This window comes from Garra rufa, chromosome 11 (genome assembly GCF_049309525.1).
Source record: "Garra rufa chromosome 11, GarRuf1.0, whole genome shotgun sequence".
Taxonomy (NCBI): Eukaryota; Metazoa; Chordata; class Actinopteri; order Cypriniformes; family Cyprinidae; genus Garra; species Garra rufa.
Genome location: NC_133371.1, coordinates 49905577 through 49927660, shown reverse-complemented (window position 1 = coordinate 49927660; position 22084 = coordinate 49905577). Strand labels below are relative to the sequence as shown.

Here is a 22084-nt window from a genome sequence, read left to right as displayed (position 1 = left end):
TTTCAAACCTCATGTTTCTCCTCTCGCTCGCCCCTCTCTTTTTCAATGAACCATGGAGGCTTGTTTGCCATATACTTGGAAGAAGTGGCATGGAAAGTTTACTGTGGTAAAACTTGAAAGGAGGCTAAATTACATTTTATTAGCCTTACCAGATTTTTAAACAGAACAGGATGAAAAAAGACCAAAGAGGACATCCCAATAGGGCATGGCCATTAATTTAGGATGGAATATTTTATAAACGTTCTACTCTATATAGGAATAAGTATGCAATAAGCCTGAAGTGAGTGAGATAGATTAGATAGGTAGATTAGATAGATAGATTTTTAATATAGAATTGCAATTTAAAATAGTGTTTTTTCTTTTTTAATAATACTTTAAAATAGAATTTATTCCTGTGATGCAAAGCTAAATTTTCAGCATCATTGCTCCAGTCTTCCTTCAGAAATCATTCTAATCCTTCTGAAGTCATTCTAATATAATGATTTATCATCAATGTTGGAAACAGTTGTGCTGCTTAATATTTGTTTGGAACCTGTGGTACTTTTTTTGAGATTCTTTGATGAGAAAAATGTTAAGAACTGCATTTATTTGAAAAAGCACTTACTTAGAAGTATACACTAGCGTTAAAAGTTTGGGGTCAGTAAATTTCTTTGTTTAAAAAAATTAATACTTTTATTCAGCAAGAATGTGTTAAAAAGATAAAAGGTGATAGGAAAGATCTATATTATTAGAAAATATTTCTATTTTGAATAAATGCTGTTCTTTTAAACTTTTTATTCATCAGAGCATTCTAAAAAATGTCACCAATTCCAAAAAAAAATTAGAAAGCACAACTGTTTCCAACATTGATAATAAATTAGCATTATTAAAATGATTTCTAAAGGACTTTGTAACACTGAAGACTGGAGTAACGGCAGATGAAAATTCTCTAATGTTTATAACATTTAAGTAGCGCTATTCTGTGGAGCACAAAAGGAGATGTAAGTGGCTGACAGCCTCAGTCGCCATTTACTTTCAGTGCATCTTTCTCATACACTGAAAGTAAATAGTGACCGAGACTGACTTTCTGCTTTACATGTCCCTTTTTTGTCATCCACGGAAGACAGAAAGCCAAACAGGGTCAGTAAATGATGACAGAATGCTCATTTTTGCTGAACTGTACCTTTAAGCCTTATCAATTCTCTAGCATAATCATAAAATCAAAATCTACTCCGAGGTAAGAAAGTAAAAAAATGTGGTTTAAAAATAAACAAGTTGAACAAATTTGGTATCATCTGAATTAGCAGGTTCTCTGGTTTAATTTGCTATAAAATATGCGACCCTGGACCACAAAAACAGTCATAAGTTGCACAGGTATATTGTACATTGTATGGGTCAAAATTATACATTTTTCTTTTATGCCAAAAATCATTAGGATATTAAGTAAAGAGCATGTTTCATTAAGATATCTTGTAAATTTCCTACCGTAAATCTCTTTTTTTTTTATTAGTAATACGCACTGCTAAGAACTTAATTTGGGCAACTTTAAAGGCGATTTCTTAATATTTAGATTTTTTTGCACCCTCAGATTCTAGATAGCTGTATCTCGGCCAAACATCGTCCTATCCTAACAAACCATACATCAATGAAAAGCTTATTTATTCAGTTTTAGATTATGTATACATCTTAATTTCAAATATTTGACCCTTATGACTTGTTTTGTGGTCCAGGTCAAATATGACCATTTAGAGTTGAAACTGACAAAGTTATGGGACAGCACATTAATTATTTCTGAACAAATGTGACCCTGGACCACAAAGCCAGTCATAAGGCATGAGCCTGTCATAATTTTACAACTGTGATCTTTCCATTGATGTAAGGTTTGTTAGAATAGGACAATATTTCACTGAGATACAACTATTTGAAAATCTGGAATCTAAAAGCACAAAAAAAAAATCGAATTATTGAGAAAATCACCTTTAAAGTTGTCCAAATAAAGATCTTATGCATATTACTAATCAAAAATTAAGTTTTGATATATTTACAATAGGAAATTGACAAAATATCTTCATGGAACATGGTCTTCTGGCATAAATTTCTGGCATAGATAATCTTCACCCATACAATGGAATTTTGGCTATCGCTACAAATATACCCATGCCACTTAAGACTGGTTTTGTGGTTCAGGGTCACAAATATATTTTAGTACAATACAAATCCATGCAGGAAAATTTCTATAGCCGGTCTCTTGGACTTTAACATTAATTTACACACTTCAGATTACAACTACTTAGTTTACTTTAAATAATTTCTAACAAACAAATATGTGAACATTCTAATTAAACGTAATACACAAAGACAGTATGAGAGACAATAAAACGAAATGTGTTACAAAACACCCCGTATGACCCTCCTGAGGACATTGTGAAACGTAAAACAAGCACATGGTCAGTGTACAGTCACCTTTACTTCACTGCGTGATGCTCGACAGAATCAGCAAATCCTAATATGACCGAGTAACGTTTAGCCTTATTGCCTGTTTGTACTAAATCTGGCCTAAAATAAAAATATTATACAGGCAAATGCTTTATATAAGGCAATTCTCACGTAGCTTCTAAATACCAACGTGATCCAGCTTATGAATAATTCATAAAGCACACTAGACTCACAACACATCCGATGTCACGACAATTAACTGATGGGCCTAGAGACATCAGGACGGAAAAAAAATAAAGTTTAGCGTTAGTCTGAGGGAAATTGTCAAATGTAGTGGTAGTAGTAGGTCATAAATCACTAATAAATTGGGTCGTGTGTTACTAGGCCCCTTGAATGTCTATACCTGAACACCATGCAGGTAAACTCACGCTTGACGTGAGTGCATAAACACCTTGAGGAGACTGAAGCAAGGATTTGATAATACAAGGCTACAGGAAAATTCCGATATATTTTCGTATTAGAATACAAAACAATCCTGAATTACCTTCTCCATGCGCAGACCACAGGCAGATGGTGGAGAGAAACAGCACAGGACCCCAAAATAAGGTCCAAACATCCCTGGCTGTTCCAGATCTCATTCCTAAAAATCAGTTTTCCAAAAAACAAAAAGACGAAACCGCAGGAAAACGCGACGCTCCTTCTTGTAAGCAAGCAAAAAGTCCAGAAGAATCCGCTTTGGATGAGCAGATAGTTCCTTTACCCGTGAAGATAACGGGAGGCGAGGAGGGACTCGATAAAAGATATCTGGCAATAATTGTATAATTTTCCTGTAGTGGAAACATTAAGATCAATTAAAACATTCTGTTATTCCTGCCAGCAATTAAATGATGCAATCGTGTCGGAGCCACGAATTTCACTCGAGCGATAATCTGCATCTTCAGCCTCCATTTCTTGAAAACCCGAGAGGGACGCGCAGTACGGCCAGCGAAACGAGCGGTTTCTCCTCCGACAAAAACACCTTATGCGAATGTGCCTATGCCAGTGTGATGAACTGCGCTATGCTGATGTATGGAGGAATTTTGAGGTCACGTTCAAAGAGCTTGACGACTCGGATAGCTTGTTTCTGTATGAATGAAAGCCTCCCGACAGGGCTCGATCCAAAATATCCGCCAGGACAAAAATGGTTTCACCAACTGCTCACCCTCCCCTACCGTCTTCACGCGCTCTCACGGTCGGTCTGTTTTGCGGTAGGAAAAAAAAATCATTTTGTCGAGGTGCAAAAATGAGCAGCTCCCGAGCGTGGGTTTTTGGTTTTCCGCGCCGTAAAAAATCACGAACTGTTTGATATAAATAGCTTCAGAGCCTAGTGTTTGATTCTCGAGTCTCCACGGCGGCGTTCGGACTCCTTCGCGACTCTTCTGACGGTGTCCGCTCAGTAGAATCACCGCTGTAAACAAGACTCGGCTTCTCTCACAGAGAAACACACCAAGCATGAGAGAATGTCAAAACATGGACTGGAGCACTGGACCAACCCTGTAGGCGCCAGAACACCATTTGATCTCAAAAGTCAAGGTGACAGGAATTTGTTGTTTGTTGTTGTTATTGTTTTAACGAAAGTACACACACTTGCTTACATAATTAGGCTATATGCTAATACTAGGTCTGTCATAATGTTTTCATTGTCTGTCATTTCATTAATATATGAATAGTCATAAGTTACAGAAATAAAATATGTGGAATCATCATTAAATTAATTCAGATATTGCTTAACAATCTCTTTCATTGAAAAACCGACAACTATATAAAAAAAAGCTTGAGATAGATATATCTAGCTGTCATGTATATAAACTAAATTTGTTCATCATTTCTACATGTACTACAGCATCAATCACAGCATTGTACATCTAGATCATTTCTTGTACATTTAAAACTATTTTTGTCATTATATTATCAAAAGAATGATCATATTTTAATAAAAATATTATTATAATTGAATAATAACACTTGTCTTTTGTAGAACTTTATTTTATATTGCTACCGTATATACATTTTTAAAGATTTTTAAAGTTTTTTGAAGTATTTTCTGCTCACCAAGCCTGCATTTATTTGTTCTAAAGTACAGCAAAAACAGTAAGATTTTGAAATATTTTTACTATTTAAAATAACTTTTTTATTTAAATATATTTTCAAATGTAATTTATTCCTGTGATTTCAAAACTGAATTGTTAGCATCATTACTCCAAAACAAAATGTGAGACTGAAGACTGGAGTAATGATGCTGAAAATTTAGCTTTGATCACTGGAATAAATTACATTTTGAAATATATTCATATAGAAAGCAGTTATTTTAAATAGCACAAATATTTCACAATATTACTGCTTTTACTGTATTTGGGGCCAAATGAATGCAGGCTTGGGGAGCAGAAGTGACTTCTTTAAATAACATTAAAAAATCTTACTGTTCAAAAAATTTTTGACTGGTAGTGTATAGATGTGATGTGCCTGACTTGACATATGTTTATATTTGTATCATATTTCCTAAGCTATTTCCTTTGCTGTTTCTCCATAAAATACAAAAGTGATAACATGTGACTGTACGCAATAAAAAAAAGAATTTAAAACCTAAAATCACAAATCTATTATGTATTATGAAATAAACACTCATGGAAGGAAGTATATGCCTAACCTTTAATTAGGAAACAATAGGAGAGGCAGGTATGAAAAAATAAGATCTACCACAACAAGAAAATACCACAAGAAACAAGAAAATGCCACATAATATCGGCTGTGTTAGCTACTCAGGACGTGTTTCCAAGAAAACGGATTGAATATTATTAAATCCAAGTGAACTGGCCCTTTAAGATGCAATCCGAGTTTCATAAACACCAGATTAAACACAGTGTGAGTAAAGCGAATTTAATGTGTATGTTCAGATAAAATAATTATAGCCCTTAATTTAGTACGCTACTTATTTCTATTCCAATTCAATTAACGCTGGAAGGCGTAGCACGTCGTCTCTGGTACATGGAGCTGTTAAATGATATATATTGATAAAGGTTTTAAAACGAATGATTTTTTTTATAACCTTATATTCACCCCGTTTACATCTACAACGATAACGATTTGTAATCAATCCTCTATATTCAAAATATCACCCAGCTCCACATTTTAGCAGTGCACATATTTTGCCAATGACATATAGTCTTGTCAGCTAAAAGTAAAATCCGATGTAGAATTTCATTCATAGAGACGGAACGGCTTTGCAATTACAATCCATTCATTCGGTCGTGATGATGCGGAGTCATCACTGTTCAACATTACCAGAACGTAACTTTATTATTAAAAATGGAATATATTAATAATGTTTTAAAATGCTAAATAAAAGCCCATTTAAGTGTTTAAACAAACTTAAAACACATTTCAATCAGTTTTAGATGTACGCGTTTAAATTTCCAGTCGGTTTTATTCGAGTAAACTTAAAATGGTCTGCAAATTGTGAATTCTGCAGCATATAAATGTGAGGTATTACATTGAAATGTATTAATTTTAGATATGAAGGTCTACAACGTAACCTATATTCATTTAAATCTATTTTTGAGTTTCACATTTTAATATTATTTTATTTTATATAAAATTATGGATCCAAAAATATAGTATTTCACTTAGACAGCATTCAGAGTTGTGAGCACTACTTAGCTGAATTCATTCTAGCTTTGGAAATCGCCTTGACCTTGTATCTTCTAATCTGCAAGTTTGTGTTTGGCGCCTCCAAATGTCAAAATGCAGCATTTATCATGTCTCATGTCTCATTGGGCAACAAACAGATCCTTAGTATGTTCACAGATGGTTTCAATTCCACATCATTTGTACAACAATTCTTCAACACTACAGAGAAAAGGATCAGTTCTCACTGCAAATTCAATGTTAAGACTGTTGAAAGATCCCAGACTTAATTAAAGAGCATGTATTGTGTAACATGTAAAGGACTCATTTTGCTAACATAAGAATAAGCAGCCCGCATTCCTGTTTTATAATCATAGGCTACATCTTTTAAAAAAAAATCAAAATACGTTTTATCCTCACAACAAAGCTTAAACACAAGGATAGCACCCCAGATTACCTCTGTCCTGACAAAACAAAGTTAAGCCCCTGTAAAGCTACTGTTAGAAAAAGAAAAAGCACTCCCTTGATACTCTTTCTGTCCATATGAATTTGTCCTCATGCCGTTTCACGTTCCACCCAGACTACCTTTCCTTTAGTTTCATTTCAGGCTGGCAGTCAAGTGGAAACAAGCATGTTTACCACTGACAATAGTGATGACACACTGTTTGTTTCTCATTTTATCTAAGCCCAGACAGGAAAAGGAATTTGGAGGAGAGGGCGACAATTATGTTCGGGTGAACAGCTACAGTTAGAAAAAGAAAAGATTCCTGAAGGAGGGGTGCAACAATTTGTTTTTCACACAGAGCAGCTTGGTTTGATCACAATCATTATTGTTATCACCCCCAAAAACCAGGAGCCAGATGAGCACTGACCATCAAGTATTCACTTCCTCCTCTTTTGTAAATAACAGTTGAGACATTCCTTATGTCTGGGCTGTTTGGGTAAACATTTTAAGGGGGGAAAACTTCCCAGAGAATGTGTTTGCTGCAATACGGCGAATGAAAAACAAATCTCTCTCGGGTTTTTTTTTTTTGTACAATACCTCATTTTGACCTTATAAACAGTGTTTCTGCAAGAAAATGATAAAACTGAGTCATTTGGTAAGAGTTCATTGTAAGTGCAGCAGTCAGGCAATACACAGTTCAGCTCTTCTTTTGGATGGCATGAACCTTGATTCATCAATTGGATTGTTGTGTTGCCACTAAAAAGCTTAGCAGGAATTATCTATTAGCAGTTCCTCCTGAGCTTCAGATTACCAACCATGTATTTACTATAGTACATATCCGGCATCTAGTGACTGAGCTTCTTTGCTGGAATACACTGCCAGTCAAAAGTTTTTGAACTGTAGAATTTTTAATGTTTTTAAAGAAGTCACCAGGCCTGCATTTATTTGATCCAAAGTACAGTAAAAACAGTACAATTTTGAAATATTTGTACTATTTAAAATAACTGTTTTCTATTTGAATATATTTTAAAATGTAATTTATTCCTGTGATTTCAAAGCTGCATTTTTAGCATCATTACTCCAGTCACAAGATCCTTCAGAAATCATTCTAATATTCTGAATTTGTGGCTCAAAAACTTTATTATGTAAAAAAAAAAAGCTGAGTAGAATTTTTTCTGGTTTCTTTGATGAATAGAAGGTTTAGAATCTTTGGTAGCATTATAAATGTCTTTATCATCACTTTTGATCAATTTAAAGCACCTTTGCTAAATAAAATAATTAATTTATATATTATCCGTCTAAAAAATAAATGCTGATCTTTGGATCTTTTTATTCATCATAGAATCCTGAAAAAAATGTACTCAATAATAAATCAATTTATTGATCAATTTAAAGCATCCTTGCTAAATGAAAGTAATGTACTTAACTGTTTTAAATATTGATAATAATAAGAAGAATAAGAATAAATGTTTCTTGAACAGCAAATCAGGATATTGGAATGATTTCTGAAGGATCATGTGACACTGAAGACTGGAGTAATAATGCTGAAAATTTAGCTTTGATCACAGGAATGAATTACATTTTAATTTATATTCAAATAGAAATGTAATTTTAAATAGTAAAAATATTTAACAATGTTACTGCTTTTGCTGTATTTTGGATCAAACAAATGTAGGCTTGGTGAGAAGAAAACCATTAACAATCTTACAGTTCAAAAACTTTTGACTGGTAGTGTATTTTCTTTAAAAGCAACTGTTTCTTTTATATTAGTTTAATTGCTTGTATTAAATGTGATTTACTTACATTTATAAATAAAAAACAATAATAAAATAATTAAAATCCTCTTAACTTCATGTACAGAATAAGACTAATTTATTTATCAAAGTTACCATTTTAACTGCTTAAAAATTTCTATAAATGCAATACTTATGGTACGAAAACATGAATGCTGGCCATTAGTTGACCATTCATCTAGTCTAGACAACTGAGAAAGACATCTTTCATAGGTTACAAAGTAGGCCAGGGTTCAGTATAGCCAAACCAATGTCATAATCCTCTTGTAAGGTCTGATCATGTGACACAGATTGAAGACACCTAAGGAATCCCGCATGGGTTACACAAACAGGTTGATGACAAAGCGAGGAAGAAAAACAAGTGTGAAACTCACTGACATGCAAAGCTAGATCCTGTTTTACATCTTAAACAGAAGCCGCATAGGTGTTTTGCATTTAAAGTGTTGCTTTGCTGCAATATTTGCTCTGATGCCGAATATCCTCGGCGGTTCAACAGCAGAGTGACAGTCAATCCCTTTTGAGGATAAACTCTCAGCTTTACGAAAGCATATTTAACAATCCAAGCTAGCCTTTCCTAGTGAAAGGAATTTTAGAAATGTCTGCAATTTCTCAGTGGGAAGTCGGTGGTTTACGGGTAATGGAGATGAAGGGAGACGGGAAAAAAACGGATGCAGAATGCAGTTTCTATAGCAGGAGAGATTTAGAGTGTACTGTAATTTGGCTGCAGTTGTAAGTGTAGTAAAGTGTAGTAAAACAAGGTCAAATAGGAAGTCAGTACAAAGAATTGTGCACTTGCATTGCATAAAACCCTAATATTGTTGGTGAAATTTGTAAAGAAATGTAAAGAAAAAAATCAATATCACTGACCATGAATTTGCTCTTAGTTTTTTTTTTTTTTTTTTTTCAAACATTTATTGTCCTATTTGTTGTTAAAACATGTTTTGCAGGGAAGGAATGTGCCTCAAAACATGTTTGTCTAAAAAGCCTTCAATGCATTTTGTTTTCCCCTGCATGTGTTTCACATTTATATGATGTTGTTGCCATCTTGTGGACATTATAAATGCTGGACAGTCGCTTTTGGAAATGGTCTTGGCCAACATTGTAATTTACTGAATGTGGTTTGTGTAGTACGGAGCCCCTTACGTCACCTGTAGAAGAAAAATAATCAATCCGTGGCGACGGTTTTGCAATTCGTTCCCTCAGTTTATAAACCGTACCCACAGATTAATTATTTTTCTTCTACAGGTGACGTAAGGGGCTCCGTAGTTTTGTAACCTTAAATGCTTAATTTAATAGAGGAAGGTGGCAGAGAGAACAGGCACACTTACAGTTTAAGTCAAAGGTTTAAAGTACACCTTGCAGAATCTGCAAAATGTTATTTTTTTAACCAAAATAAAAGGGATCATATAAAATGCATGTTATTTTTTATTTAGTACTGACCTGAATAAGATATTTCACATAAAAGATGTTTACACATAGTCCACAAAAGAAAATAATAGTTGAATTTATAATAAATGACCCTTTTTATTATTGTGTTGTTACCTGAATGATCCACAGCTGTGTTGTGTTTTGTTGTTGTTGTTGTTTAGTGATAGTTGTTCAGTTTGTTTGTTTCCCTTGTTTATCCTGAACAGTTAAACTGCCTGCTGTTTTTCAGAAAAATCCTTTAGGTCCCACAAATTATTTGGTTTTTCAGCATTTTTGTGTATTTGAACCCTTTCCAACAATGACTGTATGATTTTGAGATGCATCTTTTCATACAACTGGACAACTGAGAGACTCATATGCAACTATTACAGAAGATACAAGCGCTCACTGATGCTTCAAAAGAAAACACAATGTATTAAGAGCCAGGGGGCTGAAAACTTTTTTTAATTTGAAGATCAGAGTAAATTCAATTTATTTTGTCTTCTGGGTAACATGTAAGTATCTTCTGTAGCTTCTGAAGGGCAGTACTAAATAAAAAATACATATATTTAGAAATAAATATTTAGGCAAAATACAAAAAAAAGTTTTTCAAAAAATTTACACCCCGGCTCATAAAGCATTGTGTATCGTTCTGAACCATCAGTGAGCGTTTGAACCTTCTGTAATAGTTGCATATGAGTCCCTCAGTTGTCCTCAGTGTGAAAATACGGATCTCAAAATCATACAGTCATTGTTGGAACGGGTTCAAATACACAAAAATGCTGAAAAACCAAAGAATCTGTGGGACCTAAAGGATTTTTCTGAAGAACAGTGAACAGTTGTGGATCATTCAGATAATAAAGAATTAAGAATCAAGCGTATATAAACTTTTGAACAGGGTCATTTTCAAAAATGAAACTATTATTTTTCTCTTGTGAACTAAAAATAATATAAAAATATCTTATTCAGGTCGGTACTAAATAATTTTTTGTATGATCCCTATTATTTAAAATAATTCACATTTTGCAGATTCTACAAGGTGTATGTAAACTTTTGACTTCAACTGTATTAATAATCCCTTTAAGACCTTTAAACATTAATTTATAATATTTTAATATATTTATATACAACGAATACAGTTTTGTCTAACATGTCTCTGTATGTCTTTGTAAAAAAACATGACAAGGAATTAAGGTGTAGTTTACTTTCCAAAATGATAAACATAATACTTCACTCAAAAATGAATTATTTGTAAATGTAATACTTGAAGGTGACACTTCAAAAGGTAAAATAAGCTAAGGCTTCAGCCTATGCCTTTTTTGGTTAATATGTAAGTTATTTATTTAAAAAAAAAATTGTGTTTGAGGACCAAAATAAATCCTGGTGATAAGGATTATAATGATACATTCGATAACAGACTATAAAACGCTGAATTTCAGTCATTAAAGTTCTGTCTAGGCCTATGTATCCACGAAGACGTCTGGACTGTAAAATATTACTGAATTATTTATCTTCTTCATACTTTATAGTCACTAGATGGCGCACGTTTGTTGAGAAACAGTCAAAGGTCGAACAGCTATCAAAATGGAATCCAACTCTAAACTGGAGAATAGTTTTAAAGGTAAGGACAGACTTTCTAAGAGCATTCCTAAAAACTGATTATGCAAGCATTTCTATAACTGATTATTTTAAAGGGACTTTTAAAGGTTTGTTTTGCAAGCAAACATGCTTTCGTGCTACTGTTTAGTATCCAGTCAGACTGTCAACCGTCACATAAACGCAGTACTGCCATAATCAATAGTGCTAATGAAGTCATTTAGCAATGTTGAAAAATGTGCCATATGTGAGATCACGAAATTAAAAGGCCATGTTATTAACGGTGTCAAATGTCGTCTTTCAAGTGAAACCCTATCCAGTGGATCTACTTGTGCAGCATTATGGCGAGTTGAGCACAGGATGTGACGAATACCTGTCCTGTGTCAAGTCAGACGGTGCCGTGCCTCTCACCCTTCCTCAAGGAGAAAAAGTCAGAACAAACACACTTGGGTGGTTTAGTCTAAACTCAACCAGAGCTCTCCTGCTCAAATTTATTCTAAAGACAGACATACATGTATAGTGAAGAAGGCCAAAATATTAAATGTCATTGATTAATATTTACTGAGAAATCTACTATTTTGTAGAGGGAGGTCAAAATGGCAATTTTCACCTGAGATTTAGAGTCACAAGGGGGTACAAATTACTTCAAAAAGATGGCAGCATCATCATGTTATTTTTACACAGAGATTGGTAAGTCTATTAGTAAAATTTGTTGACTTTAGCCATCTTTGTTGCTCTATGTGCCAGTGTTTTGATAGAGGGGAAACAAGATACAATTCTAATTTCAACATTATTTCATCTTCTGACATTATTCTTTAAATAAAATAAGTATCAGCTGTACAAAGTGACCAACATTTGGTTTTCGACGACTGAAAATGGCTAATATTTAACAATCTAGACATGAAGCCTCATTAAGATCCCCATATCTCTGGGACTGAATGATGTGGGGCCTTGAAAATTAAGATTCCAAAAAAAAAGTTTATTAACAACTAGAATTTAAAATCATATTGTGATATCTTAAATACTTGTTAAGTTATAGGCACACAAACTTTGAAAAATGAATATTTATGGCACTCAGACAGGTATGTTCAGTGCAGTTGTCTTGACAGAAGGACCAAGATACAGCTCTAGTTTCAACATTATTTCTTCTTCAGACATTCCTCTTTAAAAGAAAATAATTTTTTTTTTTTTTTCAAACTGACCCACATTTGGTTTTTGACTACTGAAACTGTGTGTACATTTTAACAATTTACTCTTAAAGCCTTATTGAAATCTCTGGAAACAAATCATATAGGGCCTTCAAATTAAAGATGCAAAAGGAAAAGTTTGTTAAGACCCAGTATCTAAAAGGGCATTAAGATATATTTAACACTTTTTGAGTTTCAGGCATGCAAACTTTGGAGATAAAACTTGAAAAGTGCTGTTTCCCCATTTTTGAATGATCACCATAGGCGCATAATGCAACAAAGATTGCTACAGTCAACAGATTTTACTAACAGACCTATGTTGGTGCCATCTATGTTGGTGTAATTTGACTCTGAATCTCCATTGCCATTTCATATATATTCATAAATGACATTTAATATTTTGGCTTTCATCACTATACGTTTATCTTTCTTTAGAAAAAATATTAGCAAAATCAAAAATTTGAGCCGGGGATGTTTTTTAAATTTGGTTGATTTGACACAGAATGACCCACTTGCATTCAATAGAGAATTTTGTCTTAAAATCTAGCTGCCTAGCCCATCCAGCATCTAAGATGACCAAAATGCTGTGACAGTGTGGGTTGGCAGCTCACTAATTCGAGACAGAAATGATTAATTTCCTCATTTCAGTTCCTCAAACAGTGATGTTTGTGATAATAGGAGGTGGAAGTAACTTGTGAGAACATTGGCCGGCTTGCGTTTCTGAGAGATGGTGATTTATCACATTTCATTCTTGCTCTCCACACACCTGAGGATGAAACCCAAGGTCCGGCGCATGCTGCGTTTTTCATTTCACTACCTGTTTTGTGTCATTGTGTTTCATTTTGGATAATACATAACCTATTCTTTTAGTGGTTGCTCTGTACCTGCAAGGCAAATGGTGGCCTGTTGGTGATGTTTTGAAGACATCGAACAAATCAAGACGTGGACTTGTGTTGGTGAGTAACACTTAGTCTTGCAAACTTGCTGTTTTAACTAGAAATATCATAATCTTAACATTGTCATTCCAGGTGGAGTCAGTGATGGAAAGAGTTGTGCTATTCCTGCTCAGTCAAGTTGTGTTTGGTATTCTAGAAAGGTCTCTTGAAGAAGACCTATATTTTTCGGCCTATTCCTTGTGGGAACATGGCAAAATCCTCTGGCAAAATGGAGAAGCGGTAGGATTCTACACTGTCAAAAAGAAGGGTAATTTCTTTTTTTCTTTTTTTTTGTTCTAGCATGCTTAGAGATTCGTGGTGGGTGGTTTTTTTTACTAAGACAGTTGAGGTCAAAAGTTTACATCCCCCTTTCGGAATCTGCAAAATGTTAATTATTTTACCAAAATAAAAGAGATCATATAAAATGCATCTTATTGTTTATTTAGTACTGACCTGAGAAAATATTTCACATAAAAGATGTTTCCATATAGAATTTATAAAAATGACCTGGTTCAAAAGTTTACATCCTCTTAATTCTTAATAGCGTGTTCTTACCTGAATGATTCACAGCTGTGTTTTGTTTAATGATAGTTGTTCATGAGTCCCTTGTTTGTTCTGAACAGTTAAACTGGCCACTCTTCTTCAGAAAAATCCTTCAGGTCCTACAAATTCTTTGGTTTTCCAGCATTTTTGTCTATTTGAACCCTTTCCAACAATGACTGTATGACTTTTAGATTTGTCTTTTTTTACACTGAGGACAACTGAGGGAGTCAGGGAGCTATTACAAAAGGTTTAAACTCTCACTGATGCTCCAGAAGGAAAAGCAATGCAGTAAGAGCCGGGGGTGAAAACTTTTGAACAGAATAAAGATGTGTACATTTTTTTTATTTTGCCTAAATATGATATTTTTTCATTTAGTACTGCCCTTCAGAGGCTACAGAAGATACTTACATGTCTCTCAGAGGACAAAATAAGTTAAATTTAGCCTCTTCAAATTTAAGTTTTCACCCCGAGCTCTTAATGCATGTTTTTTTTTTCTTTCTGAAGCATCAGTGAGCATTTGAACCTTCTGTAATAGTTGCATATGAGTCCCTCAGTGTGAAAAGATGGACCTTAAAATCATACAGTCATTGTTGGAAAGGGTTCAAATACACAAAATGCTGGAAAACCAAAGAATTTGTGACACCTGAAGGATTTGTCTAAAAAACAGCAGGTAGTTTAACTGTTCAGGACAAACAAAGGGACTCATGAACAACTATCACTAAACAAACAAACAATAAGAAACACAGCTGTGGATCATTCAGGTAAGAACGCTGGGGATGTAAACTTTTGAACCGGGTCAGTTTTTTATTAATTCAACTATTATTTTCTCTTGCAGACTATATGTAAACATCTTTTATGTGAAGTATCTTATTCAGGTCAGTACTAAATAACAATAACATGATCCCTCTTATATTTTGGTAAAATGATTAACATTTTGCAGATTCCGAAAGGGGGTGTAAACTTTTGACCTCAACTGTATACAAATTTTGTGTGTGTGTGTGTGTGTGTGTGTGTGTGTGTTTTTTTTTCTATAGGCAGCCTGTGTGATGGCTGCACTGGCCAGAGTTATCAGCTCCCTGTGCTGGACACACTGTTTGTTCGCTCTCATTGGAGAAGAAATGGGCTCGCGTTACAGATGCTGAAGGATTTCTGCTTATCTCAACCCTCTGAGTCAAGTCTAGGAATTAGCTTTCCTTTGTCCCCTGGCATGTATGGAGGTATGTGAACAGTGACGTCCAAAGGATTTGGGGTTGGTAAGCATAAAGATAGCATAATCGTATTAACAATAAAACAATTGTTTTATGGTTGGTTGGTTGATTAATTGTTGATCATTTTTAATAGCTTTGTGTACAGGTAGATTGTAGCTTGGCTCTTATCTGTGAATATTTATGTAATCGAACCCTGGCACCGTAAGTTTACACAACTTGTTGAAATAACTGTTTACAGTTTGCAAGAAATATCTCGAGATCCACAAAGAAGAAAGAGACCGTCTCTATGAGGTGGAAGCCCCAGGTGGATGGGCTCAGAGACGCAATGTGTGGTTAAATATCCAGCTGCGGGATATTCCAAAACACTGTAAGAACCTTTGTTGATGACATTGGTTGGGTTATGAAGTGAGACATTTGACTCATAACACGTGAGAAAGAGCTCTGCTTCTAAATACTTATTGGGTTTGTGTTTTATGGTGCTATATAAATGCTCCATGGCTATTATTGCAATGCTCAGGTCGTTTATCTCTGAGGTGGTGTTTTTTACAGGTGGAGACTCAGAGCAGAGTCCACAATGCTCATTTAGTGACGGAAGACGTGAAGATGATTTAGAGGAAGAGGTATGGTGTTATCTCAAGTTTACTTAAGCTTATCTAGGGACAGTTTACTGGCTGTTACCGTAAGTTTGTCTCAGCTCAGCTCAGTCCTTGGGGCTATAATACTTACAATATAATGACAAAATGAGCCATTTATTGTATTCTTACTTATTTCTGCAGGGGACCCTGGAACAATGTGAATCATCAGTCAGTCTCAAAGACACATTGAGCTCAGGAAAGAAGCGACCGGCTGATCAAACTGACACAGGGACTAAAAAAGCCAGGGCTTAACATTTATTTATTTGGCAGTGTACTTTCAAGCCATAACAGAGAGCCTAAATATTCAAGATGGAACTCATATGGTAAAGTATCGAGATGTTGGTAAAAAGTATGCAACATCTATTTGAGATTTGCCTTCTGCGTAATTTGGCTAACAGTCTCAGGCATTGTCATGCCATAAAGCTTACCATAACATTTATTGCTGATTGCCAAATGGTAATCAGGCTGTGATACCAAGTCTATCTGGATAATAGAAATGAACATTTTATTGCCTTGTTGTAGCCATATTGCAGCCGTATCCATGTAGCCGTATCCATCTTTTATTGATTATATAAGGAATATGCAGCTAGACTAGACCAATTCTCTCTCAAAAAATAAAGCTATGCTTTATGGGTATATCTTTACTACAATAAAGTGTAACATTTTAGGCTGGATTTATTTTATTGTGTGTTTATTGTAACAGTTTAGTTAGTGGTTTATTATAATGTTTTTATATAATATATAAACTTTATTGTGTAATAAAGAGCATAATTGCTGTTCTTGAAACACGAAGAAACATGCCTGGATGAAAGATATACAAAAAAAGAGAACGAAAAATCACTTCTCTTATTTATTTACGCTACCAGTCAAAAGTTTATGAACACTAAGATTTATTTATTTTTTTTAAGATTTTTTTTGGCGTTTTTGCCTTTATTATGATAGGACAGATCAGAATTGACAGGAAACATTGTGGGAGAGAGATAGGGGGCGGGATCAGGAAAGGTCCTTGAGTCGGGATTCGAACACGGGACGCCCGCAAACAGTAAGATTTTTAATGTTTTTTAATGAATTCTCTTCTGCTCACCAAGCCTGCATTTATTTGATCCAAAATACAGCAAAAGCAGTAATATTGTGAAATATTTTTACTATTTAACTGCTTTCTATTTGAAACTGTTTTAAAATTTAACATAAAATTTTATTTAAAACAAAATTCTTTGATCAAAGCTAATTTTTTTAGCTTCATTACTCCAGCCTTCACTGTACACGATCCTTCAGAAATCATTCTAATATGCTGATTTGCTGTTCAAGAAACATTTATTATTATTAATTATTATTACTTTCAAAATTTGAAAGGATTGAGTAGTTTCTTTTTCAGGATTCCTTGATAAATAGAAAAATCCAAAGATCAGCATTTATCTGAAATAAAAAGCATTTGTAAAATTACACACAATACTATTCAAAAGCTTGGAGTCAGTATAATTTATATAATTATAGAAATTAATAATTTTATTTAGTAAGGGGTGCTTTAATTTGATCAAATATGACGATAAAGACATTTGTAATGTTACAAAAGATTTCTGTTTCAGATAAATGCTGTTCTTCTGAACTTTCTATTGATCAAAGAAACCTGAAAAAATTCTATGTTTTCAACATAATATTGTTATTAATAATAATAATAATGCATGTTTTTTTAAGCAGCAAATCAGAATATTAAAATGATTTCTGAAGGATCATGTGACTTGGAGTAATGATGCTAAAAATTCAGCTTTATAATCACAGGAATAAATTACATTTTAAAATATATTCAAATAGAAAAGTTATTTTGGTGAGCAAAAGATATATCTTTAAAAAACATTAAAAATCTTACTGTACAAAAACTTTTGACTGGTAGTGTATACACACACACACACACACACACACACACACACATTTTAATTAACATTACATTTTTAAAATTACATTTGATTACTTTTCTAAAATTAAATGTTAACATTTTCTAAAGGCAGGTTTAACCTTGCAGTAGGACTCACCACTCATTCTGTCAGACTTTCAACATCCTTCATCAATTGAGATTATAGTCATTTAATTTTAATGCACAGCCACTACAAAATCAGACTTTAGCACTTCTTTTTACTTTGACATCGTTCTAAGGTTAAATACAGATTTCAACTCACAAGATATAGTTTAGTAGCTGATACTGTTTTTGAAATCAAATCTTTGCATAGCTATGAAACACTGGCATTTAACAATGCCATGAAAAAAACAGTTAATTAAAAAAATAATAAAGCATATAGACAAACCCAAATAGGAAATAAAACAGTTATAAAATAAGCATGTGTTCTAAACTCTTCAAACATTGCTGTCTCATAATGTAGAGCAGTCAATCCGATTTTGGAAATAAATCAATCAAATTTATATATGTGTGAAAATATTCCGATGTAACTTCTTTGTAATCGTTACATTTTCATAAGAAACTGTAATTTAATTACACTTTTTTTTCCTCTCTCAGGTACTGTAACTGTGTGTATGAATAACAAATGCGAAGTACGGTCACCACGCTTTTGCACGGATAGGGATTTCACGGTGACGTAAGCAGGAAGTAGCAGAGCTTTCGACGAAATCCAAATCATCGGCAGAAGATGAGTCGCATTTATGACAACACCGCGTTATTAAACAAACCTGTCCATAATGAGAAACTGTCCTCCACATGGGATCCATTAGTTCACCAGAGGTAATACTTTAAAGTGTATTCATAGTTTTTGCACGACAGTCGACATCTAATGCCCAGCCTGGTTTACTTCTCCATAGTCTCCCTTACAAATATTCCATATCTCCAAATGCCAAGTTATAGCTAATACCGTAAAAACACAATACCTTAAGTACATTTATATGGGATCTGCTTAACACCGTGCAGCGTTCAGAATATTTTGTCATATTTTTGTATGTGAAAGCAGTGGTTAATAACAAGTTACTATAGTTGTAGCCTAATAACAACGACTGTAACTACTGTATGGCGTCCTGTCGGAAATGATGGCTACCACGGTACTTTTTTGGTAACTATCGCTTTCTCAATGGCTCTTGCATTGTGTTTTATTTATACTATTCTCTTTCCAGTGGTCATGGTGTCATTTTAGAGGGGGCGGTCGTCGATCTGTCACGGCATGTCATAACAGATGTGAACAACAGAAAGGTTAGAGAACTTAAAACTCTTCCTCAGTTAAGAAACTTAGTTTTTTTACTGGAATCATGGCCATTCAATAAACGCCGTCGTACTAATCGTACATCACCATTCACACGTTTATTTATTAAACAACTATTTTAAATATCCTTATCTTTTGAACTTTCTATTTTTAATATGTACCACCGTTTCTACAAATATATAGAGACACAACTGTTTTCAACATTAATAATAATAGTAAATGTTTCTTGAGCAGCAAATCTGCATATTAGAATGATTTCTGAAGGATCAATTTCTGAAGGAGTGATAATGCTGAAAATTCAGCTTTGCTATCACTGGAAATAAATAAAATTTTAAAATATAGTGCAATAGATTTTTTTTAAATTATATAAAAATATAAAAGTAAATACTATTGTACAATATTACTGTTTTAGTGTATTTTTTGTACATTTTTGCTCTGTTCTTCAGAAAAATCCTTCAGGTCACAAAAATTCTTTGTTTTTTCAGTATTTTTGTGTATTTGAACCATCCAACAATGACTGTGTGATTTTGGATCCATCTTTTCACCCTGAGGACAACTGAGGGACTCAAACGCAAATATTACAGAAGTTTCAAATGCTCACTATTGCTCCAGAGATGTAAACTTTTAAACATGTTTTGAACATATTTTTATTATTTTGCCTAAATTTTTTTTTTTCATTTAGTACTGCCTTTCAGAAGCTACAGAAGATACTTACATGTTTCCCTGAAGACAAAATCAGTTAAATTTACCATTAGTCCCTCAGTTTTCCTCAGTCTCAGAATCATACAGACATTGTTGGAAATGGTTTAAATACACAAAAATGCTGAAAAAAGAATTTGTAAGACCTGAAGGATTTTTCTGAAGAACAGCGGACAGTTTAACTGTTCAGGACAAACAAGGGACTTATGAACAACTATCACTAAACAAAAAAACGCAGCTGTGGATCATTCAGGTAAAAACAGTATTAAGAATCAAGTGTATGTAAACTTTTGAACCGGGTCATTTTCTCTTGTGGACTATATGTAAACATCTTTTATGTGAAATATCTTATTCAGGATAAGAAATAACATGCATTTTGTATGATCCCTCTTATTTTGCCAAAAGGTATATGTAAACATTTGACCTCAAATTTGTAAGTTTAATATCCTTTTTATTATCTTAATTTGCGGTCATTTCAGGAGCGCTATAATGTTTTGTACATCAAACCAAGTAGAATCCACTGCAGAAAATATGATTCGAAAGGAAATGAGATTGAACCGAACTTCAGTGATACCAGGAAGGTCAACACAGGATATCTGATGTCATCCTTCAGTAAGTAACCATAATGTGCATTTTTTTTAAATTGTAGAACCAGTTTTTTGTACTTTTAAGTTTTACCACACAATAATAAACAGTTGAATATGCTCTTGTAAGTAATATGCTTATATGTATTGAAGCAGACAATTATATGCATGTTGTGTTGGTTTGTGTCTCAACACAGAAGTGGAGGCTAAGGGTGAAACAGATTGTCTAAATGAGCGCCAACTGAGTGACATTGTAAATAAGGACCAGCTGGTTAAAGTGACAGCAAAACACTGTCCAAGTCAGGCCTTTGCATTCTGGATCTCAGAAGCAGAGATGCATAAAACAGAGCTTGAGCCAGGCCAAGAAGTCCGTCTCAAAACGAATGGAGACGGGCCCTTTATTTGTAAGTACAATGCCGAAAATAGTATACATTTCTATGTAAATCAAGGTGGCTACATGTGCTGTTCTGTCTGTTTTTGTCTGTCTAGTTTCCTTCGCAAAACTGGACGGTGGTACAGTGACAAAGTGCAACTTTGCAGGAGATGAGAACGCTGGAGCATCGTGGACAGAGAAAATAATGGCTAACAAAGCAGATCAGGAAAGCACAGGGAAGAGTGCCAGTCAGGGTGAGGGAGCAGACGATGAAGAATGGGTAAGATTTTCTGTAAAGCTAATGCAAAGATCCAGTGAAGGATTTGTTTGTGCAAACCTGTAACTTGTTTTATGTTGTGTGGGATCTTGTTTTCAGGATGACTGAATGACACCCTTGAGCTTCAAGGATTGCATCACAGTGCCTTATCTGTCCTCCAAGTATATTTACGCCACAAAACAAGACCTCGCAGTCAGTATTCAGTATGTTATCACATGAAAATATCACAGTAAACAGCAAAAGTGCCATTGTAAAATAAAGACTTTTAAGTAGTTTATGTGTGTATTCAAGACAAATCCTTAAAGGGACAGTTTACCCAAAAATGAATTTACTCACCCTCAAGCCATTCTAGGTGTATATGACTTTTTTCTTTCAGACGAATAGTCAGAGTTTAAAAAAAAAAATATATATATATAAGCTCTACAATGGCAGTGAATAGATGTTAATATTTAATAGTCCAATAGAAGCCCAATAAAGTGTGTCGATCCATTATAAAATACTCCACACAGCTTGAGGGGGTTAATAAAGGCCTTCTTAAGTGAATCGATGCATTTTTTGTAAGAAAAACGTCTATATTTAAAACTTTAAAAACTTTGATCTCTACCTTCCCCATAGTGGCGTTCCTGCGGATGACACAGGACGTAGGTGAACCTGGGGACAAATGTGTGAGCACAAAGCAGAGAACAAACCAAAACACTAGTCACAATTTGAAAAATAAAAAACGAGTATTTGTAAAGAAAAAAATGTCGAAGGATTTCAATATAAGTCAAGAGGAGACTTGAGTTTTTCTTTGCTGTTAACAAAACTTGATTCTCATGAGACTATCAAATTCTCACAGACGCTTATGCCTACTTTATCTGCTGGACTCCACTCTCTCATGAACGAAGGTATTATAGTAATCAAAAGCTAGAGATTATGGTTTATAAAGTTTTAAATATGGATATTTTTCTTATAAAAATGCATCAATTTGGCCTTCATTAATCCCCTGGTACCATGTGGAGTACTTTTCTTTTTTTATGATGGATGGTAGAGCTACATTATTAATCGTTAAAAGATCTCCATTCAATCACCTACACTGTCTTATTTCTAAATGACAACACTTTGTCTGTGTCTATTAGACATTT

General features: G+C 34.0%; 2 protein-coding genes across 2 annotated transcripts; both read left to right on the top strand.

Annotated features, from left to right (window-relative positions):
• The first annotated feature begins 11307 nt into the window (after positions 1-11307).
• LOC141345419 (protein FAM169B-like) lies at positions 11308-16587 on the top strand. The gene is made up of 9 exons (XM_073850269.1): positions 11308-11344; positions 11625-11749; positions 13185-13290; positions 13377-13462; positions 13535-13709; positions 15019-15201; positions 15431-15559; positions 15742-15812; positions 15969-16587. The coding sequence occupies exons 1-9, from the start codon at positions 11308-11310 to the stop codon at positions 16077-16079; spliced, it is 1023 nt and encodes a 340-aa protein (XP_073706370.1). The 3' UTR covers positions 16080-16587.
• Positions 16588-17396: 809 nt separating this feature from the next.
• LOC141345447 (arpin-like) lies at positions 17397-21235 on the top strand. The gene is made up of 6 exons (XM_073850300.1): positions 17397-18558; positions 18942-19017; positions 20206-20338; positions 20508-20714; positions 20800-20963; positions 21060-21235. Exons 1-6 carry the CDS (start codon positions 18467-18469, stop codon positions 21066-21068), a joined length of 681 nt encoding a protein of 226 aa, XP_073706401.1. The 5' UTR covers positions 17397-18466; the 3' UTR covers positions 21069-21235.
• The last annotated feature ends 849 nt before the right edge of the window (positions 21236-22084 follow it).